Source organism: Geotrypetes seraphini, chromosome 2 (assembly GCF_902459505.1).
Source record: "Geotrypetes seraphini chromosome 2, aGeoSer1.1, whole genome shotgun sequence".
Classification (NCBI taxonomy): Eukaryota; Metazoa; Chordata; class Amphibia; order Gymnophiona; family Dermophiidae; genus Geotrypetes; species Geotrypetes seraphini.
The window spans coordinates 291511000-291533309 of NC_047085.1; the positions used below are offsets into that span (position 1 = coordinate 291511000).

A 22310-nucleotide genomic window follows, 5' to 3' on the forward strand; every position below is an offset into this window, starting at 1 on the left:
CAAGGGTACTAAAAGAACTGAGGAACGAAATAGCGGAAATACTCCGACACATTTGTAATCTATCCTTGAAAACTGGGGAGATCCCGGAGGACTGGAAAATAGCGAATGTCACACCTATCTTCAAAAAGGGAGCGAGGGGCGACACGGGGAACTACAAGCCAGTAAGCTTGACTTCAGTCCCGGGCAAGATTGTAGAAGCACTGATAAAAGACAGCATCAGTGAACACATAGAGAAAAATGGACAACTGAAAGCGAGCCAACATGGCTTCTGCAAGGGAAGATCATGCCAAACAAACTTACTGCACTTCTTTGAAGGGATAAACAGCCAGATGGACAAAGGGGAGCCCATAGACATCGTTTATTTCGACTTCCAAAAAGCCTTTGACAAGGTACCCCATGAGCGGCTACTTAGAAAATTGTGGAACCACGCGGTAGAAGGGGACGTATACAGATGGATTAAATACTGGTTGGCAGGCAGGAAGCAAAGGGTTGGAGTGAAGGGCCACTACTCAGACTGGAGAAGGGTCACAAGCGGTGTTCCGCAGGGGTCGGTGCTCGGACCGCTACTGTTCAATGTATTCATAAATGACCTGGAAAAGGGGACAAAGTGTGAAGTTATAAAGTTTGCGGATGACACCAAACTCTGTAGCAGGGTTAGAACAGCGGAAGAATGTGAAGACCTACAAAGGGACCTAAACAAACTGGAAGAGTGGGCAAATAAATGGCAAATGAACTTCAATATAGAGAAATGCAAAGTCATGCATATAGGGAAGAAGAATCCGATGTTCAGTTACAAAATGGGGGGATCAGTGCTAGGGGAAAGTAACCTTGAAAAAGACTTGGGTGTGCTGGTGGATGCAACAATGAAATCAACTGCACAATGTGCAGCAGCCTCAAAGAAAGCGAACAGAATGTTGGGTATTATTAAGAGGGGAATTACGACCAGGACGAAGAAAGTCATCATGCCGCTGTATCGCGCGATGTTGCGCCCGCATCTGGAGTATTGTGTCCAATTTTGGTCACCATACCTCAAGAAGGACATGGCAATGCTTGAGAGGGTTCAGAGGAGAACGACGAAAATGGTAAAAGGGATGGAGAACCTTTCTTACGCAGACAGGTTGGAAAGGCTGGGGCTCTTCTCCCTGGAAAAGCGGAGACTCAGAGGAGACATGATAGAGACTTTCAAGATCATGAAAGGTATAGAGAACGTGGAAAGGGACAGATTCTTCAGCCTATTGGGAACCACAAGAACAAGGGGGCACTCGGAGAAATTGAAATGGGACAGGTTTAGAACCAATGCTAGGAAATTCTTTTTCACTGAAAGGGTGGTGGACACCTGGAATGCGCTTCCAGAGGCTGTAATAGGACAGAGTACCCTACCGGACTTCAAGGAAGGATTGGATAAATTCCTGAAGGACACGGGGATTGAAGGATACAGACAGAGGTAGAGATAAGTTATGAAAGGGCTTAGAGGGAAGGACAAGGGGATTAATAGGGCTTAGACACTGGTCACTTTACAGGTCATGGACCTGATGGGCCGCCGCGGGAGCAGACTGCTGGGTGCGATGGACCTCTGGTCTGACCCAGTGGAGGCAACTTCTTATGTTCTTAAGTTGTACCCTCAGCTAACTTACCTACCAGCAGCAGTATGGAGCCAAACTGTGCCAAAAATTTTCATTCATGAATTTTGTTGCCTACTTTGCTGACCTGTACAAATGGAAGCACGTTTGCAAAAGATTTCAAACTTGGCATAGAAACTTGCCCCAAGGTGTTGTACCAAGCTGCAAAATTTCAGACTCCTAGATAGTTTTCTTCTGTCACAGTGCTTAAGCAAAGTTGGTGTTTTAGGTCACACAAGGCATGAGAGTGGGTCGATTGCTTTTGTTCAACCACCCCTAGCTCCTGACCAAATTGAGATAGATCCCCAAAATTTTGCAGAGTTTCATTCAAGACCTTAGACAACACCCCTGTAAAATTTGGTTGGATTTCAAGGGGGTCGAGCATGGGCTCCTGGTCCACTTGACATGGAATGACCCCTATGTTTGATTGGTATAGATCACCTGATCAAGAGAAAGTTATTTCAGCTAATGAGGAATCTAACTTCAACCTCAGATCTAACTTTATCTCAACAAATTAATCAACCCACAGCTGATGAAATGACTCTGAGAAGTAAAGAGCCAGAATCATTCATCAGTCTTTGAGTATTGCAACTGACCAAGTTTAGAAACTGAATTAACACCTTTTGAAGGAAACTTTCTTCCACCTCTTGTCCGATGAGTGTTGCTTGTCCTTTTTTTATTCCAAAACAAATTATAAAGCACAGTAATTCAATAGATGAGGGAGATCAGCTAGTAATCAAATAAATACCTCACCAAACATAAGTACTTAGTTCAATTTCATTAAATTGTAGTGGGTGATGGGAGGAATGGGATTTTTGTGTGTTGATAAGCCTTGACTGGTGGAATGTATGGTTTTTACTGTCTTCCTTGGTTATTTATATATATTCTACTAAGGACACTGTAGTTGAAGGGGGGCTCGATAGATTTTCTTCCATGGTCTATAAGAACCCAGGACCTTGGAAGGGTTTGGTTTTAGTGATCTGAGGTGGGATTTTAGGAGGGTGGGGGTAAATTAGACTCTAATGTTAAAAATTTGATGATAGGTGATTTTACTTTGTTGTTCTGTATTGTAGAAGTACTGGGTTTTTTTTGTATTTATGCTGGATGTTTTCTTCTTCTGGATATGTCACCTGTTATCAATAAAATTGTTTGAAAGTAAAAAAGATTTTCTTTTCTAATTAATAGACTGGCCTTCTTATTGCCTGTTACCAAGGTTATGTGGACATTGTAATAGCCTTAGCCCAATGTCCTCATGTTGATATAAACTGGCAGGATAATGAAGGAAGCACAGCCTTGATTACAGCTGCACAAGCAGGTAAGAATCTTGCCTACTTTTCATCATGGATTGCATATAATAATGGCAAATGAAAAATAAATCAGATCACAGTAGAATTACTAGTAGTTTTTCACAGATAGACAGTATTACTTACATATAACTGATCTAATTGATTATTGGTTATTATAAAATAGTATACACTTTTCCAATTAACAGTATATTTTGGAAGGGGGAAGCGATATAACAGTCAATATTCAGTGTGACTTATCTCTGGGTAGCAGAACCTTCTAGCTGAATATGTCCTGCTTACCCAGATTTTCAGTGGTATTCGCCCCAAATTGTGCCTCAGCCTATCCAGTTAGTGCTGGGTGGAGCAGATGTTATCCAGACACTTCTGATGTTCATTACCAGTGCCCAGTTAACTATATAAAATGCTGACCCAAAAATCTATGGTACCCAGATAACTTGTAAGTGCCACCAAGGACAGAGATGTTCAATGCCAGTACCCAGATAAGAGTTGACACTGAATATCTGGCTCTAATCCATCCAGTACCAGGCAAGGTTTAAGCAATTTAAATTGAAGAAAACAAAAATTTGTTCAAACGAATAATAATTATATGAGCCAGAGAACACATTAATGTCAAGTCAAATTGATTAACCAGACCTCAAATACCAAAGGCACTACTTAAATAGTTTTATATGCCCTTACTGGGGTGGTAAATTCATCATTGGTCTTGGTAAAGAGACATGTGCTCAAATATTTTTTATAATCTTAATTTGATAATATTTGATAAATATAAAGTGCATTTAATGCTTAAGGGGCTAGAGAAAGGAAGGCACTTATCTTTTGTGCCCGACGGGTACCCAACTGTTTCACATTCGGTTTTGTCAGGGGCTAAGGGGTAAATTCAAAAAAGGGTGCTAAAAAAATAGGTGCAAAAAAATTGAGTATAGGCAGTCCCCGGTTTAAGAATGCCCGACTTATGTCGATCTCGTACATATGAACCGGGTTCCTGCATCTCCCTTCCTGTGTCGAACATGCACCTTCTTCCTCCCTGTCCAAACAAAACCCTACTCCTCTCTTCCATGTCCCAACATGCTGCTCGTTGTCTTTCCTTCCGTTCTGCATCCCAAATTCTTGCCTCCCACGGGTGTTTACATTCTCTGGCTGGATCCCTCCTCCCAGTCGCACTTCTCTTTGCAAAGCCACTGGCTGCGGTTCCTGCATGTGGCTTGCAACTGACACTGAGTGAAGAGAGGCAAAATAGAAGTCAGATTAACAGTCATAACAAAAATATAAAACAGTTCAAGGAGAATGAGGCCTGCAAGCCTTGTCTAGCTGACAAATATTCTTGTGCACAATTTCTGTGAATAGTTTGTCTCTTGGGATTAAACCTTTTGGCCCGGATTCTGTATAGGACGTCCGTCCCAGGTGTCCTATACAGAATCGGAACAAAATCCGCCCAAAGTAAACCCAATTCTATAACCAACGTCCATGTTGCAGACGCCGGTTACAGAATTGGGTTTTTGGCCCGGATTCTATATAGGACGCGGCCGCTATACTTTATCGCGGCAAGGGATTTCCCTGCCGCGATTAGCATTTGATGAATGTTTCTGAGCAACGAAACCCGTTTGGTGCATACCAATAATATAAGGGAGAGCCTTGGCCAAGCGCAAAAACAATAACTTAGCCAAACGTTTTCCATCTACATTAATCAAAGATATAGGCCTGTAATTTGAAACCAACGTAGGATCTTTATTTGGCTTCGGAAAAACTATAATTAAAGATTCTGCCATAGTACCTGTAATATAACCTTTAATCAGTTGATCCTAATATAACTTTAATAAATGAGGTAGTAGGGTAATTTGAAATGATTTGTAAAACTCTACAGTGAACCCATCACCACCTGGAGCGGATCCAACTCTAAGGGACTTCAACGTTGTTTGTAGTTCTTTCATTGATATAGGCTCCTCAAGACTTCCTTTTATACGCTCAGGAATTGTTGATCCCTTAAATAATTTCAAAAATTCTAAACCTTCTAGTTCCTTATTTGAATAAGGCTCGGAAGAATATAAAGCTTTATAAAATCTTAAAAATTGTTTTAAAATCGTTCCAATTTGAGAATGAGTTTCCCCATTCTCATCAGTGATAGCCACAATTTTTACTCTCCTTTTTTTAGCTTTATGGTAATTAGCTAGTATTCTCCCCGCTTTATTCGAGTTTCCATAATACAGAGCTTGTTGAGAAAACAACTCTTTCCTAACCATTTGAGAGGAAATCTCATTAAATCTGTACTTAGCTTTTAAAAGAGCTTGCAAAGTATTTTGTTCCCACTTCAAGACCAATTGTGACTCCAAGTCCTTAATCTTTTGTTCCAAATTAGAGAATTCCAATTTAAATTTTTTCCTATATGAGATAATTTGCCCTCTCATGGTAGCTTTGAAAGCATCCCATAGTGTTTCTAAAGAGATTTCCTCTGAGGCATTGATTTGAAAATATTCATTCATTTTTAATTGAAATTCTTTAATAAAGTTGGAATCTGCAAGCAATGTATTATTGAACCTCTACAAAGGTCTATTACAATCTTGTTCCTCAAATTTTAAATCAATCCATATTCCAGCATGATCCAGTAAAACAATTGAATCTATGCCAGCTTTGGTAACCTGTTGAACTAATTGATTTGATACAAATACATAATCTATTCTTGAAAATAATTTATGAACCTGGGAACAAAAGAAAAATTCCCGAGCATTAAAATGGAGAATTTGCCAGATATCTTTTAATCCACAGGATTCAACTAAATTATCCAATCCCATTTCAAAATCCTACTGGGTTGTTTATCCAACAATGGATCCATAACAGCATTGAAGTCCCCAGCTACTACTAGATTAGAGGCAGCCAGTGGCAGAAGTACCTGTTGAAGAGTCTTAAAGAATTCTGCTTGATTCGAATTAGGGGCATAGATACAAAACAGCGTCAGAGCATGTTTCCCCAAGGTCATCTGTACTTGAACCCACCTTCCTGAAGGATCTGCAGAAATAAAATTAAATACAACTGAGCATTTCTTCTGGACTAAAATACCACTCCTGCTTTCTTACCCACAGCCGGCGCACAAAAACATTGCTTGACCCATCCACCTTCCAGTTTCTTAGATTCCCCCATAGTCAGATGAGTTTCCTGTATCATACATATATCCGCACCTGGCTGCTTTAAAAAATTGAGCATTTTCTTTCTTTAACAAGATGATTGAGGCCATTAACAGTTAGAGAAAACAATTTAAAATTCATTATAAAATTTCAAAGAAGAGAAACCATAATAGTATACCAAATACAACATATAAATACATCCCTTGCTCAATACACGTCCTAAACCCCTTAAACCCCTCCCCATCCCCCCCAATTCCCTACCCCCTGTGATTACTTGATGACATATATGTAGACTAGTAGCCATATCCCTCCCCCAGGCAATCTAATTCATTACTTCCCCTTATATAATTGCAATTAATCAACCCCTATAAACTAAAAAATTCCATGAATACCGAAATAAATAGATAAATATGTATAATATTTCAAAAATTGTTCTAAGATATTTCCAATTTGAGAGTGAGATAAATCTTCCTAAGAAGTGGACAAATAATTAATAAAATATAACTAAATAAAGTTCATTCCCCACCTATGTAGAAATTCATTAATGGAATTACTTAAACAAATAAATTTAATTAAATCGCAGCACATTGACAAAGATCTGATTACGGATGCGGACTGGAAAGTTTTTATCTGCGGAATCGGAAAGAAGTGGATGCCTTTCAAGGAGCTCTTCTCAGGCAAATGGTGATGGAACCCATGAGGGAAAAAGTGATACTGGATCTGGTGCTCACAAATGGAGAAAGTGTCTCTAATGTCTGGGTGGGCGCCCACCAGTGTTCCCGCTAAGCTGCGTTGGCCTGCGCTCGCGCACAAAATATTACATCGCAGCGCAAAGTTTCTCTTCACAGCGCACACACGCGTCGGTAAGGTAAGGGGACGCATTGGGGGGATTGCACTTCCCCACAATTGCCATGCTTCGGTTCCTCTTCTTCCTTCCTTCCTCCCCCCCCCCCCCGCGGGACCCTGCGGCACCATCAACTCTTACTCCCTCTAATGTCGGCCCTGCAGCTCCAGACTTCCTCGCACCTTCTCCCCTCCCCCTTTGGATCGCTATTATTTTAAATGTTATAGCCGCGGAGCTGTATCCATCAGTGGAGATGTCTAACCTCGGCCTGCCCCGGAACTCTTACTGCAACAGTGACTTCCTGTTCCTGCCTAGACGGGCGTCTGCTGCAGTAAGAGTTCCGGGGCAGGCCGAGGTTAGACATCTCCACTGATGGATACAGCTCCGCGGCTATAACATTTAAAATAATAGCGATCCAAAGGGGGAGGGGAGAAGGTGCGAGGAAGTCTGGAGCTGCAGGGCCGACATTAGAGGGAGTAAGAGTTGATGGTGCCGCAGGGTCCCGCGGGGGGGGGGGGGGAGGAAGGAAGGAAGAAGAGGAACCGAAGCATGGCAATTGTGGGGAAGTGCAGAGCTGCAGGGAAGAGTGTTGCGGTACCCAGCTGGAGGGAGAAGGAAGATGAGGGAGGGAATTAAAGGAGATGCCAGGGCTTGGAGCGTAGGAGGAAGGTATGCCAGTCTAAGGGAAAAGGAAGGGGGAGATGTGAGAGCATGGAGGGGGAGCGAAAGATGGAAGAAAAGGAAAGGAGAGAGATGCCAGAGAATCAGGGAAGGGGAGATACCAGACTATGAGGAGAGGTGTGGGAGAGGGAAGGCGAGGAGAGAGATGCCAGACCAATGGGGTGAAAGGAGAGATGGAAGGGGGAGGCATACAGTTTCTGGAAGGGGCATAGAAGGAGAGAAGATGCCATATAGGGGAAGAGAGACGGCAGACAGTGGATGGAAGGAAGAGAGTTACAAGAAGATGAGGAAAGGAGAAACCACAGAAGACAAAGGTAGAAAAAAATTTCTATTTATTTATTGCTTTAGGAGACATGTGTCACTGTTTCTGTGAAGCATTGTATGCAAAGTCCAGCTTCTTGCTGGTTCAATTTAACCTTTGTCTATGTATTTTTATTTTATCCCCCCTTTTACAAAACTGTGAAGCGTTTTTAGCACCAGCCTTGGTGGTAGCAGCTCTGATGCTCAGAATTTTATGAGCATCAGAGCTGTTACCTCCGTAGCTAAAATCCACACTACAGTTTTGTAAAAGAGGGAGGGGTTAGTTTGTGATTACATATTCCTTACTAGGCGAAGGTGTTTTCTGTGTTCTGTGTGTTCGAAAGACATGGTTTTCTGTTAGGATTGACGGTGTAGGATTGATCTGTGCTGGTCTGGCTTGTTTAGTTTTACAATGGGTGTATTGATGTACTGCTCACTGCAATATGTAAGATGCTGCCTTTTCCTAGGTACTCATGTGTGACGTGTGGTTTGTTACTAAAAATCATGTTTTTCTTACAGATGGGGGGGGGTGCCAAAAAATGATGGGCCCCGGATGTTACATATGCTAGGTACGCCACTGTATGTAAAGATACCAGAAAGCTGGCGTAGCAAAAACTTCTAAGTTTTGAGTATTTAACCCTCCCACAATCTCACGGGCACTCGTTTCAAGTTTATTGAGATTTTGATTTAAACGCAATATCAAATATTTTCAATGCGTATAACAAAAATAAATTTGGGGAAATAAATAAAACCATTTGAACCAGTGTTCCCGCTAAGCTGCGCTGGCGTGCGCTGGCGCACAAAATATTACATCGCAGCGCACACGTTTCTCGTCACAGCGCACGATCGGAAGAGGCGTACGGCAGATGGCAGGGCGGCGAGAGGAGAATCGGGCGAGTTGGCTCATAACTTGCTGGTGCCCGATATTTTTGGCTCACGGTGAAAAAAGTTTGCTCACAACACTCGCCCGCTTAGAGGGAACACTGGCGCCCACCACCTGGGAAGTAGTGATCATCATACGGTTTGGTTTTCAAATGTGCAGACTTTAGTAGCATGGGAGAATATCTGAAGAAAGAGCTGATTGATTGGGAAGACATAACAGAAGTGGGAAAACAGTGGTCCAAGTTGAAAGGTGCAATAAATAGAGCTACTGACCTTTATGTGAAGAAAATAAATAAAAACATGAGAAAAAGGAAACCAATATGGTTCTCCAAGCTAGTGGCAGAAAAAATAAAGGCAAAAGAATTGGCGTTCATGAAATATAAAAAAAATCAAGAAGAGGAGTACAGAAAGGAATATCAGATGAAACTGAAAGAAGTCAAGAGAGAGATACATCTGGTGAAAGCGGAAGAGCAAATGGTTATAAATATAAGAAAGGGAGATAAATTTTTTCAGGTATATTAGTGAAAGGAGAAAGACAAAAAATGGAATTACGAGATTGACAGAAGGTTCAAACCACTATGTGGAGAGTAATGAGGAAAAAGCAAATGTGCTAAACAAATGTTTATGTTCAGTGTTCACAGAAGAAAAACATGGAGAAAGGCCGCAATTGGTCAGCAAAATTACACCTGAGAATGGAATGGATACTGCAACGTTAACAGAAGAAAATGTTTATGAACAACTTGAAAAATTGAAGGTGGACAAAGCTATGGGACCGGATGGGATCCATCCCAGGATATTGAGGGAACTCCGAGAGTGCTGGTGGATCCTCTTAAAGATTTGTTCAATAAATCTTTAGACAGGAGAAGAGTGGGGGGACAGGGAGCCAGAAAGAAAGAAAGGAGGCAGGGTGAAACAAAGAAAAATGGGGCACGGAGAGAGAGAGAAAGACAGACATACAGAACGAAAGAGGGTATGGAGAGAGAAAGAAAGAAGGGGGCAGGGTGAAACAAAGAAAGAAATGGGGCGCGGAGAAAGAGAAAAACAGACATACAGAAAGAAAGGGGGTATGGAGAGAGAGAAAAAGAAAGAAGGGGCAGGGTGAAACAAAGAAAAAGTTTGGGAAGGGAATGAGGTCTGGAGGAGAGGAAGCATACAGGAGGCTGAAAGAAGGGAAGAAATATTGGATGCACAGTCAGAAGAATAAAGTGCAACCAGAGACTCATGAAATTACCAAAGATAGGAAAAATGATTTTATTTTCAATTTAGTGATCAAAATGTGTCTGCTTTGAGAATTTATATATGCTGTCTATATTTTGCATTATGGCCCCCTTTTACTAAACCGCAATAGCGTTTTTTAGCGCAGGGAGCCTATGAGCGTTGAGAACAGCGTGGGGCATTCAGCGCAGCTCCCTGCACTAAAAACCGCTATCGGATTTTAGTAAAAAGGGAGGGGGAATATTTGTCTATTTTTGTATATTTGTTACTGAGGTGACATTGCATAGAGTCATCTGCCTTGACCTCTTTGAAAACCCGCGGAATATAAATGATAATTAACATTTTTTCTACGTACAGCGTGCTTTGTGTTTTTAAAATTTTATTGTTGGTAGATCATTTTGACTTGGCCACAAAGGTAAAGGGGAGGGAGGGAGGGGAGCTGCTGAAAGACATCTAGTAATCCTTGCAGGCTTGACTGTGCAGGGAATTATTTTTGTAAAATCATGTTTTGTTATGAACTGGCATTATTTAGACTTTAATTTCTATGAATGAATAGAATGAAAATGATATAAATTACTTGCTTGTTTTTATGTGCGTGCACTGAAGGAAAGTGGAGAGAGAGTGGGCTGAGGACGCTGAAGGGAAATGGGGAAGAGAGAGTGGGGAGAAGACGCTAATTTATAAATTGACAATTGTACAGAATATTGTTTCTTTTTATACTTTAATATAAACAATTCAAGGCTTGTGTGGATGGAATCAGGTGGTTTGCGGGGATGGGGACCGAGCTTACGGGGATTAGTCCAATAAAATGGTATTTTTTTATTTCTCATTATTTGTTTTATTTTTATTTGTTAATTTGTAAAGTGGTGATTGTTATGTATCAGTTTTTTCAAATTTACATCTACTGTCTTTATATTTTGCACTGTATTAGAGGACATGTATTACTGTTTTTGTGGTGTTGCATTGTATCCAGGGTCTGGTTTCTTGGCGGTTCAGTTTAACTTTTGTCTACATATTTCTATTTTTAGTTTGTGATTATTCCATATTGGGCGAGGGTGTATCTCTGTTCTGTGTATATGAAAAGAACATAGTTTTCAGTTGGCATTGACTACAGGATCAATTGACTGTGCGGGATCTGGCTTGTTTAGTTTTACAATGTATGTGTTGGTGTTCTAGTGCTCACTGCTGTGTTTAAGATGCTGCCTTTTCCTAGGTACACTCTTGTTGTGCGATATGTGGATTGTTACTAAAAATCATATTTTTCATATAGATTGGGGGGGTGTCAAAAAATGATGGGCCCCGGGTGCCATATACCCTAGGTATGCCACTGCTCATAGGAGGCTCTTAAACTCTGAGGGCTGAAGTTTGGGCCCAAAGTGGTGAACTGGATTAGAAACTGGTTGACGGACAGACACCAGAGTGTAGTGGTAAATCGTGTTTCGGCCCATGAGGGCCTGCCTCAGGAGTATAAATATAACATATAATTGAAGAAATGAGAATGTACAATTACAAAAATGAAAATGTACAATTATAAAGAGAAGAACAAAAATTGAATGAAACATATAAATGAACCATACACGTTTCAATAAACATTTACAATAAACATAAATATATTGCATAAGAGCCATATTAACTTAATATAATTATTTAAAAACTTAATTACATCAATAAACCATGGCACTATTTTTTAAAATTCATCAATAAGCCATAGCACTATTTAAAAAAATAAATATATATAAAAGATTCATAGATAACCCTAAAACATTGTTTTAGGGTTTTTAACCTTAATTGTTCTACTTTTATAGCTAAATTGTATTTCATCCCGAGTTTTCCCTATGTTTTTATTAATGTACGTGTAATTTAATTTATTATTATATATTAGTAGCTATGAAACTTGTCGTTTGTAATTTTAATTACTACAATGTATGAGTAGCTACGGTACATCTTTTTTATGTTTGTCTTCCTATATTTTGTAATATTTATCACTTTGTACATCGCTTAGAATTCGGAATAAGCGATTAATCAAATGTTATAATAAACTTGAAACTTAAAAAATTCAATTATAATGTATATATCCCTGATTAATTTAAATAAACCAATCGAATACATTATCAAATCAATAATCATAAAAACATTTTAAAATATTATGTCATAAACTAATAAACATTTTATAATACAATAAAATTTATAAGAACATAAAATATTTATTTTAAACTTTAATTATCTATAAACACGTGGAGGGGCAAAATCAAAAAAAGCGTCTAAGTTCCCTTTTGGCCTAAGTCCCTAAACGTTCAACCCAGAAGCAGGGAAAGTGTCCATAACCAAAACAAACGTTCATGTTTTGATTATGGCCTTCCTCTACCTAAACGCCCAATCTCCACTACGTCTAAAAGTACCCCCATAGCACGTCTACACTTTTTAGCCATAATGAAACAAAAACACGCCTAGGCCACAAACGTCCAACAGAAGGAGGAGCCAGTCCTTCGTCTAAAAGCTGGATTCTATAACCGGTGTCTGTCAAAAACAACACCGGTTACAGAATTCCCCCCCCCACAACGATCCAGGCAGGAGGGTGCCCAAGTCCTCCTGCCATGTTAAACTGCGACCCCCCAGGCGCCTTAGGCCCACCAGTAGGCAGGGCTTTGGTTAGGCTGGGCCAATCCGGCCCCATTCGTCGGAGGATTGTCTGCCGGACGGACGGGTTTGGCACCCGTCTGTTCGGCCAACTTACCTAAAGGTACGGGGAAGGGGGGTCACAGGTTGGCTGAGAGGGGGCCGATCGGAGGTTCTGGGGGGGCGGACGTTGGGGGAGGGGGGTTCGTCGAAGGTAGGAGGGCCTGGGATCCCTCCTGCCCATAATATAGAAAGAAACATAGAAAGAAACATAGAAAGATGACGGCAGAAAAGGGCCATAGCCCATCAAGTCTGCCCACTCCATTAACCCTCCCCAAACAACCTCCTAAGGGGTCGCTCACAGGTGGCATCACCTCTACACTGCTCTCGTAAAGATCCGACGTGGGCATCCCATTTATTCTTAAAATCTTGTATGCTGCTGGCCGCGATCACTTGTTCTGGGAGTTTGTTCCAATGGTCTACCACTCTTTCTGTGAAGAAGTATTTCCTAGTATCCCCATGAAATTTCCCACCCCTGATTCTTAGCGGATGTCCTCTTGTGGCCGACGGACCCTTGAAAGAGAAAATGTTGTCTTCCACTTCTATGCGGCCAGTGATGTACTTAAATGTCTCAATCATGTCTCCCCTCTCCCTACGCTCTTCTAGAGAGTATAGCCGCAATCTGTGCAGCCTGTCCTCGTATGAGAAATCCTTAAGCCCAAAGATCATCCTAGTGGCCATGCGCTGAACCGACTCAACTCTCAGTACATCCTTACGGTAGTGTGGCCTCCAGAATTGCACACAGTACTCCAGATGAGGTCTCACAATGGTTCTGTACAATGGCATTATGACCTCCGGCTTCCGGCTAACAAAGCTTCTACGGAAACAACCCAGCATTTATCTAGCCTTGAATATAGCCTTTTCCACTTGGATGGCTGTTTTCATGTCACCCCTAAGTCCCGCTCTGCTGCCGTCCTAGCCAAGGTCTCGCCGTTCAGTGTGTATGTTCTGCACGGGTTATTGTTGCTAAGGTGCATGATCTTGCATTTTTTCGCGTTGAAGCCCAGCTGCCAGGTTGTGGACCAATGTTCCAGTAAAAGCAGGTCTTGCTTCATGCTGTCGGACAAATCATTTTTACTTACAGTGTTACATAGTTTGGCGTCGTCAGCAAACAATACTATCTTACCTTGAAGCCCCTGGGTCAGGTCTCCTATGAATATATTGAAAAGGATCGGTCCCAATTCTCAACTGAAATTACTAGTAAAGTAACAGAGCAAGAAGCTCAATTAAATTTAATGGGGAAAAGAGTTGATAAAGTAGAATCATATGTCTCTGTGATTCAAGCATGCTTAACATCTAATATGAAAGATAATTCAGTAATACATATGCAGATGGAGAAAATTAAAAATGCTATGAGATCTAGGAACCTCCGCTTCCTGAATTTTCCTTTCTCCCATTTTCTTTCTCCTTTGGAGTTACTGAAAATGTATTTGAAAGATGTTCTTCACTATGCTCAGGTGGATGGATTTTCCCCTGATAACTTATATTACATATCCAGAAACACCAAAGTAATAGCTGAAGAGGGAGGTGTAGATCAATTAGTATCACCAGATAGCCTGAATATATCTCAGTTTTTGGAGTCCTCTAAAGATTTTATCGCAAAAAGAGCAACGTTGCTAGTAACGTTAAAATCTGAGATTGAAAAGCAAGCCATTCTTAAACTTTATTTTACAAATAAACAGGCTCTGTTCTGTGGTCAGAGATTAAATGTGTTCCAGATGTCTCCAGGCAAACACAATATAGGAGAAGACAGTTCCTACAACTCAAGACATGAGACTTGGCTATATGAGCTTTATTATGTCTTAAATTTCCCTGCAAATGTTTGATTACATATGAGAGTAATAAGTACAGTTTTGTTGATCCATCTCATTTGGAAGGTTTCCTGAAAGATAAATCAAAAGTAGATAAATTACCTGAGATTATTGCAGAGATTGATAAGAAGTGATAAAGTAAAGAAACAAATATTGGCTGCTTGTCTGAATATAATTTAAATTACCTTTTTTCTATGAGATCTATTGGGTGAAGTTACAGTCCCAATAATGTGGACTTGGATTTGAAAGATTTATTTCCTTTAATGTAACAATTTTGTTTTACATTGGTGTGTATTCCTATTTTTATTTGTTGTAAAAATGAATAAACTTATAAATTAAAAAAAGAAAAGAAAAGGGAAGTATGTATTATTTGGAAAAAGAATTAGGGAGTCACACTTAGGGTCAGTGAGAGCTGGACCTTGCAATGAGGAACAGTAGTCAAGACCATAGTTCTAATATAGCCCCAAGAAGACGACTTTACTGTGTAAGAGAAAAATTTTGTATTTTCATATTTTTTTGCCACATGAGTTAGGTAGAACATATGTATACTGTAGATCAAACAAAGCTAAATGTGCTCCATTATAGTTGATACTGTGACAGAAAACTAGATTGGAGGCAAAACTGATGCAAAAAGGCCTCTGATTATGTAGTCGTCATGGTTAGTTGAATCCATACCTTGCTGACTGCAAACTGAGATAATTAATCTTCATATGCTTTATGCTACTCAAATGGCTTTTTACTCAAGTGATTAGTTGTAAGGGATATAAGAGATTAAGGGCATCCATGAGTAGCAATGATAAGTCTGCCAATAATGAGGTTGAGTGACAATTTGTATGTTGTGGAATTTATCACTCCATTCAGCTTCTCCAAAAAATGAAATCTCAGGTACAGAATTTACTACAGTATTTAGTGCTGTCATAAAATGAGATGATATACTTTAATGATAATCCCTTTGCCTCATTTGCTGCAAAATTGCTCTGACAGTCAAATTAGGCAGATCCATGTTCTCCAGCAATGAAAATCTCAATAAAGTGTGTTTGCAAGCAGCTTAGTGTTTTGTCTGACAGTATGCCTGGGTCCTGTGCTGGCAGAGATAAATTGCACCATAATGTGTTTTTCACAAGATGATATTGATGATTACTGTAAAAAGGCTTATTTCTTGAAACATTAAAAAAAGAAGATATTTGCCAGTCATTCACATGCTACTCAAAATTATGATGCAACTTTCTGCATGCCTGTTCTAATTCTTGACAAGCTCTGATACTTGGTTCATTTTCTGTTACCTGCTGCTTTATGTTTAAATCTGCTAGTTATTCTATACTTAGTACTCAGAATGATTCAAAGATAAAACTGGGTCTTTTCAGATATTTAGAGAATAATTTTATGAAGGAATACTTAAAGAGGGTAAGTAGGCGCCAACTTGGGCATTGTTGTATTAAGACACATGTATATCTCGTCCTCCCGGGAGAGCTCAGAACGGGTTACAGTTTACATACATATTAAAGTGTATTTATACAAGGTGATGGCAAACATGGTATGGCAGGAAATTGGCTGACAGAGATGACAAAACATAGTTAACAAATCATTGTAAACCATAGCATGACAAACATAGTATTACAAGCATGGCTAGCAGCCTGACAATCATAACATTATATATACAGCATATCATGGCAAATATAGTATGGTAGATATATATGTGTGGCTAATCTAGTATGACATGACAGTATGATATGTAACATGGTAGAACCTAGCGCGGTAGACATGGGATTTCAAATATGGTGTAGTGCAGTGGTCCCCAACCCTGTCCTGGAGGACCACCAGGTCAATCGGGTTTTTAGGCTAGCCCTAATGAATATGCATGGAGCAAATTTGCATGACTGTCACTTCCATTATATGCAAATCTCTCTAATGTATATTCATTAGGGTAGCCTGAAAACCCAATTGGCCTGGTGGTCCTCTAGGACAGGGTTGGGGACCACCAGGCATAGCATGAGAATTTGTAGCATGGTAGACAGTGTGGCAAATATAGTATTAAACATAGGCAGCGGAACACTTTTTTGTTTGGGGGAGACCTGAAAGTTCTGCCCTGATCCCGCCCAATCTCTACCCCAAACCCCGCCCTTATAATAGTACTAATTGTAATACAATTTTTTTCCATTCATTTTTCATATATACCGTATTTTCACATAGATAACGCGCACCCGTGTAAAACGCGCACACGGGTATAGCGCGCGGAAAACACAAATTTATGTACAGAAATTTTTATATACCGCGCACACCCGTATACCGCGCATGCTGCCCGACTCTCCTTTCGCCCGCCCCGACTCTCCTCTGGCCACCCCGACTCTCCTTTCGCCCGCCCCGACTCTCCTTTCGCCCACCCCGACTCTCCTCTCCCCCTTGAAGTCCTGTTCCCACCCTGAAAGCCTGCTGCCCCCTCGACGTCCGATTCACCCCCCCCCCCCCGCAGGACCGCTCGCACCCCCACCCCGAAGGATCGCTCGCACGCACTCTCACCCGCACCCCCACCCTGAAGGACCGCTCGCACCCCCACAGCCTCCCGACCCCCCCCATCATGTAGAAGCTCCTACCAGTGTCCTGCTGCTTTCTCTTAGCGGTCCTGACCCTTCTGTGACCTGCGCCTGCGCTGCTTCCTCTTCCAGCGGTTCGCCCTTTCTCTAACGTCAATCCCTCTTGCCCCGCCGACTCCCCGACTCCCCGACACGATCAGGGCAAGAGGGAGCTCAAACCCTCTTGCCCTAGCCAACCGCGGCACCCCCGACACGATCGGGGCAAGAGGGAGCTCAAGCCCTCTTGCCCTCCCGACACGATCGGTGCAAAAGGGAGCCCAAGCCCTCTTGCCCCGCCGACTCCCCAACTCCCCGACAATATCGGGCCAGGAGGGAGCCCAAACCCTCCTGGTCACGGCGACCCCCTACCCCCACCCCGCACTACATTACGGCAGGAGGGATCCCAGGCCTTCCTGCCCTCGACGTAAACCCCCCTCCCCCCAATGACCGCCCCCCACAAGAACCTCCGACCACCCCCCCAGCCGACCCGCGACCCCCTTGGCCGACCCCACGACACCCCCACCCCCCTTCCCCGTACCTTTGTGTAGTTGGCCGGACAGACGGAATGAGGCCGGATTGGCCCATCCGTCCCAAAGCTCCGCCTACTGGTGGGGCCTAAGGCGCCTGGGCCAATCAGAATAGGCCCGGGAGCCTTAGGTCCCTCCTGGGGGAGGGGCCTGAGGCACATGGGCCCAACCCGACCATGTGCCCAAGGCCCCGCCCCCAGGAGGGACCTAAGGCTCCCGGGCCTATTCTGATTGGCCCAGGCGCCTTAGGCCCCACCAGTAGGCGGAGCTTTGGGACGGATGGGCCAATCTGGCCTCATTCTGTCGTTGGCTGCCTGCCGGACAGGCGGGTTTGGCTTCCGTCTGTCCGGCCAACTATACAAAGGTACGGGGTAGGGGGGTGGGGGTGTCGTGGGGGTCGGCCAGGGGGGTTGCGGGTCGGCTGGGGGGGCAGTCAGAGCTTCTTGTGGGGGGCGGTCGTTGGGGGGAGGGGGGTTTGCGTCAAGGGCAGGAGGGCCTGGGATCCCTCCTGCCCGTAATGTAGTGCGGAGTGGGGGTAGGGGGTCGCCGTGGCCAGGAGGGTTTGGGCTCCCTCCTGGCCCAATATTGTCGGGGAGTTGGGGAGTCGGCGGGGCAAGAGGGCTTGGGCTCCCTTTTGCCCCGATCGTGTCGGTGGGGCAAGAGGGCTTGAGCTCCCTCTTGCCCCGATCGTGTCGGGGGTGCCGCCGTTGGCTGGGGCAAGAGGGCTTGAGCTCCCTCTTGCCCCGATTGTGTCGGGGGTGCCGCGGTTGGCTGGGGCAAGAGAGCTTGAGCTCCCTCTTGCCCCGATCGTGTCGGGGAGTTGGCGGGGCAAGAAGGCTTGACATTAGAGAAAGGGCGAACTGCCGGAAGAGAAGCAGCAGGCGCAGGGCTCATAGAAGGGCCGAGACCGCCAAGAGGAAGCAGCAGGACACCGGTAGGAGCTTCTACATGATGGGGGGGGGGTCGGGAGGCTGTGGGGGTGCGAGCGGTCCTTCAGGGTGGGGGTGCGGGTGGGAGTGCGAGCGAGCGGTCCTTCGGGGTGGGGGTGCGAGCGGTCCTGCGGAGGGGGGGTGAATCGGACATCGGGGGGGGGAACTATGTAAAAAAAAATTATATAGCGAGCTCACGCGTATAACGCGCAAGGTTATGCACGGTTTGTAAAAACACGTATAACGCGTGCGTTATATGCGTGAAAATACGGTACACACAATATAATCTTATTAACAACACATAATGGCTAACCATAAAATTAAACTACACAAAGCACACTGTATGCTTCTAAACATTGCCTTATTTCCATTTCCTATTTATAAATTTTTATCAAGGGGGTCACGTGATGTGTTGAGCAGGGTGAGACGTGCTTCACTCGTGCTCCGGGGCCCTGAATCCCTCAGCACCGTATTGCTTATTTTGGCCAGCCCTTACCCTGCACTGAATTATCGAGGAGGTTTATGGACCGTTTTTTACAGACGCCCAGCCCGGTAATGAGCACTAAATTGAGCCGCGCCGGCAAGGACAGGGAGACTAGATCAGCGCGACCCGAGCCTAAGATGGCGGCGGGAGACTTGGGTTCCGCGCTTCCCCTGTCGGAGGCCCACATAGCGGCATTGTCGGCTTCCGTGGTGCGGGCACTGGACTCTCGCTTTGATCTTCTCTCCAGCCAGCTTACCTCTCTTGAATCCCTATTGGGGGAGACGACACGGCGGACGGGAGACTTAGAGAATCGAGTCTCGGGGGTTGAGGACACGTGCTCCTCCTCGGCAGCGGATCTGGCCTCTCTGCGTTCCCAGCTCCAGAGACAAGCGGAAAAGATCGAAGATCTTGAAAACCGCTCGAGGAGGGATAACATCCGACTGATTGGTCTACCTGAATCTGTTCCTGACTCTCGTCTCCTTTCCCTCGTGGAGTCTTGGCTTCAGCAGGAGTTGCCGCTTCCAGCGGGGGTAGGGCCCTTGAAGCTTGACCGGGCTCACCGCCTGGGCCGGCGTTCGGATGATCATGAACGCTCCCGAGTCACCATCTTCAAAGTTCACAATTCGGCGGCGAAGTCTGAACTCATGCGGCAGTACCGGCAAAAGCGGAATACTCTCTCCTATGAGGGTATCCCGGTGCGTCTGTTCCAGGACTACTCCCCTGCCTTACAAGAACGTCGACGGCGCTTCTCCCGGGTGTGCTCTGCCCTTTTTGATAAGAAACAGCGGTTCCAGCTACTCTATCCGGCGCAACTGAAGGTTTGGACTCCAGCTGGCTGGCGCCTGTATTCCACGGCGGAGGATGCCCAGGCCTACCTGGATTCCCTACCGGGAGAGGCGGGACCCTCTTCGGCTACCTGAGTCCTGGGGCAGAGTTGGTGTGGGGAGCTGTTCTCCTTTAATGAGAGGCTTTGTTTTGTTTCATCATTGCTGGCCTTTTGAGCTTTACTATTGCTTGCTTCCTATTTGGCTCTTAAGCCTTCTGGACTCTACTGCCCATGATATCTCACCCAAAGTTTGGGCTGCTCTGTGGCCTACCTGTGATACCTCTCTGTTTCACCTACAATTTGTTATTCTTGTGGTTGAGTATCTGGCTTTACAGTTTCAATCTTATAGTTTCTGTTCCGGTTATTACTGCTTGCAGTTTTGGTGGCCTTGGTTGGCTGTGGGTGTATTGAGGGGTTGTATGGATGATACCTTTGGGTGGAGTTTTTGTCCTGTGTGGTTCTGGGATTTGTCTCCTCTTGGTGGGTTGGGGTATGTTAGTGGGGGTTGAGTTCTCCGTTGGGGTGTGGACTGGGTGTGTATGGCTGGGAGTGGGTGATAGGGGGGGTATTGGTGTGGTTGAGAGTTGGTGATTGCGTGCCTACCTCCTCTGTTCTAGTGGGGCTGCTTTTACTATTTCTGCTTTACTTATATGTTCTTTTCGGGGGTATTTTGGTGCCTATTTCAGGCCTACTGGCTATTGGGCTCTATTATTCCCCGTGTTCCGGGTCTTTATGTTTTCTAGCTTCGCTCCCCTATGCTTCTCCCGGTGGGTGTGCTGTATGAATGAGGTATTTGGCGTGTCTGTGGTGTGTATGGGATTGAGGGATTTGGGGCCCGGACTACATTTTCTGTGCCTCATCTCTGTTCCACGTATGTGGGACAGGGTTTGTATTCTGGTGGGGTTTTTGGAGGGTTTGTTTCTGGGGGGTGGAGGGGGGTTGGGGGGGAAGAGGGGGGTTGGGATGGGCGGGTTGGGATTGGGAGGGGTGGGCTTTGGGGGGTGGGGGGTCCTCCTTCTCTATATTTACCTTTTAAGTTTGCTATGTTTCATTATTGGTCTTTTCTGTTCACTGCATTTTTGGCGATTTCTACTGCTCTGGGGGAGGCTGGGCCCTTGGGGTAGTTTTCACCTACCTTTCCTTTTTTGGCATTGCTTCCTTCCTGCTTTTCAACTATGAATACCCCTTTTAGAATTGCCTCTTGGAATGTTGGGGGGATCACGTCGCCTGTCAAGAGATCCAAAATACTTGTTGCTCTACAACGCTACCGGTCTGATATTGCTTGTCTACAGGAAACAAGATTGACTGATGCAGAACATCTTAAGTTGCGTCGTTCTTGGGTGGGGGAGGTGTTTTTTGCTTCTTCTTCGGGTCGTCATGGGGACATTGCAGTGCTGGTCCGTAAGTCTTCTCCAATAGGTGTCCAGGTTCTGGATAAGTCGTCTGACGGTCGCTTCTTGCTTCTTCACCTTACTTTGGGTGGTCGCTCTTATCTTTTCCTTGTGGTATATGGCCCTAATTCTGGAGAATCAGCCTTCCTACAGCGATTGCTTCATCTTCGTTCTCGCTTTCCTGATGACCCACTACTTCTTTTGGGAGATTTTAACTTGGTGATGCATCCCGATCAGGATAAGTCTAGCTCTTCTGCCTCTTCTTTGGGTTCTAAGAGTCATCTCCTTTCCGATTTCTGTGACTCACTTTCGGTTGTAGACCCGTGGCGTCTTCTCCACCCTGAGGTTCGTGACTATACCCATCTCTCTCGTGCCCATGGTACTTGGTCCTGTCTCGATTATATTTTCTTATCTACCTCTTTGTTTCCTTCTGTCCACTCGGCGGAGATTGGACCTTTGTCGATTTCGGATCATGCCCCGATTTGGGTTGATGTTGTCCTGGATCCTACCTACCTCCGCGCGCCGTCTTGGCGGTTTCCCTTTTATCTTGCTAAGGATGAGGAATTTTGTGCTTTTTTGCAGACCCAGTGGGACGATTATTCTACAAATAATGCTTCCCACATGGCTGATCCTATTTTGTTTTGGGAGGCTGGGAAGACGGTGATTAGAGGGCATATCATTTCCTTTCTTTGTGCTCGTCATAGGCGTATTAATCAGGGGATTGTTACCCTGGAACGGGCTTTGCGTTTGGCAAAGCGGTCTTTTTCTCTTCACCCTTCTCCGGGGACTCGGGACTGCTACTTGTCTACTCAGGTGGCCCTGAACTCCCTTCTCCATTCTCGTTCCCAAAAATCCAAAGCCTTTTATCATCATCGTTTCCTTCGTTACGGTAACAAACCCGGCCGTCTTATGGCTCGTTTGGTTAACGCTACGACTGGCAGGAAGCCGATTTTATCTCTGCGTACCCAGGGCGGAGGTGTGGTGTCTCGGACTTCTGAGATCTCTGGGGTCTTATTTGATTTCTTTAGTCGGTTATATGAAGCTCCGGAAGACGCTTCTTTGGATATGATATCGGACTATCTTCACTCTTCTGGGTTGCCTCGTTTGTCAGCGGATGCGATTGCCTCTCTTA

At 44.2% G+C, this 22310-nt stretch overlaps 1 protein-coding gene across 3 annotated transcripts in view; it reads left to right on the forward strand.

Moving 5' to 3' along the window:
- The window catches only part of ANKRD33B (ankyrin repeat domain 33B), a 151942-nt gene that overhangs the window by 46929 nt on the left and 82703 nt on the right, over positions 1 to 22310 (forward strand). For all 3 annotated transcript variants that reach the window (XM_033929827.1, XM_033929830.1, XM_033929829.1), the window contains exon 2: positions 2805 to 2934. In XM_033929827.1, coding sequence (XP_033785718.1) covers positions 2805 to 2934 — 130 coding nt within the window. The remainder of the gene's footprint in view (positions 1 to 2804; positions 2935 to 22310) is intronic.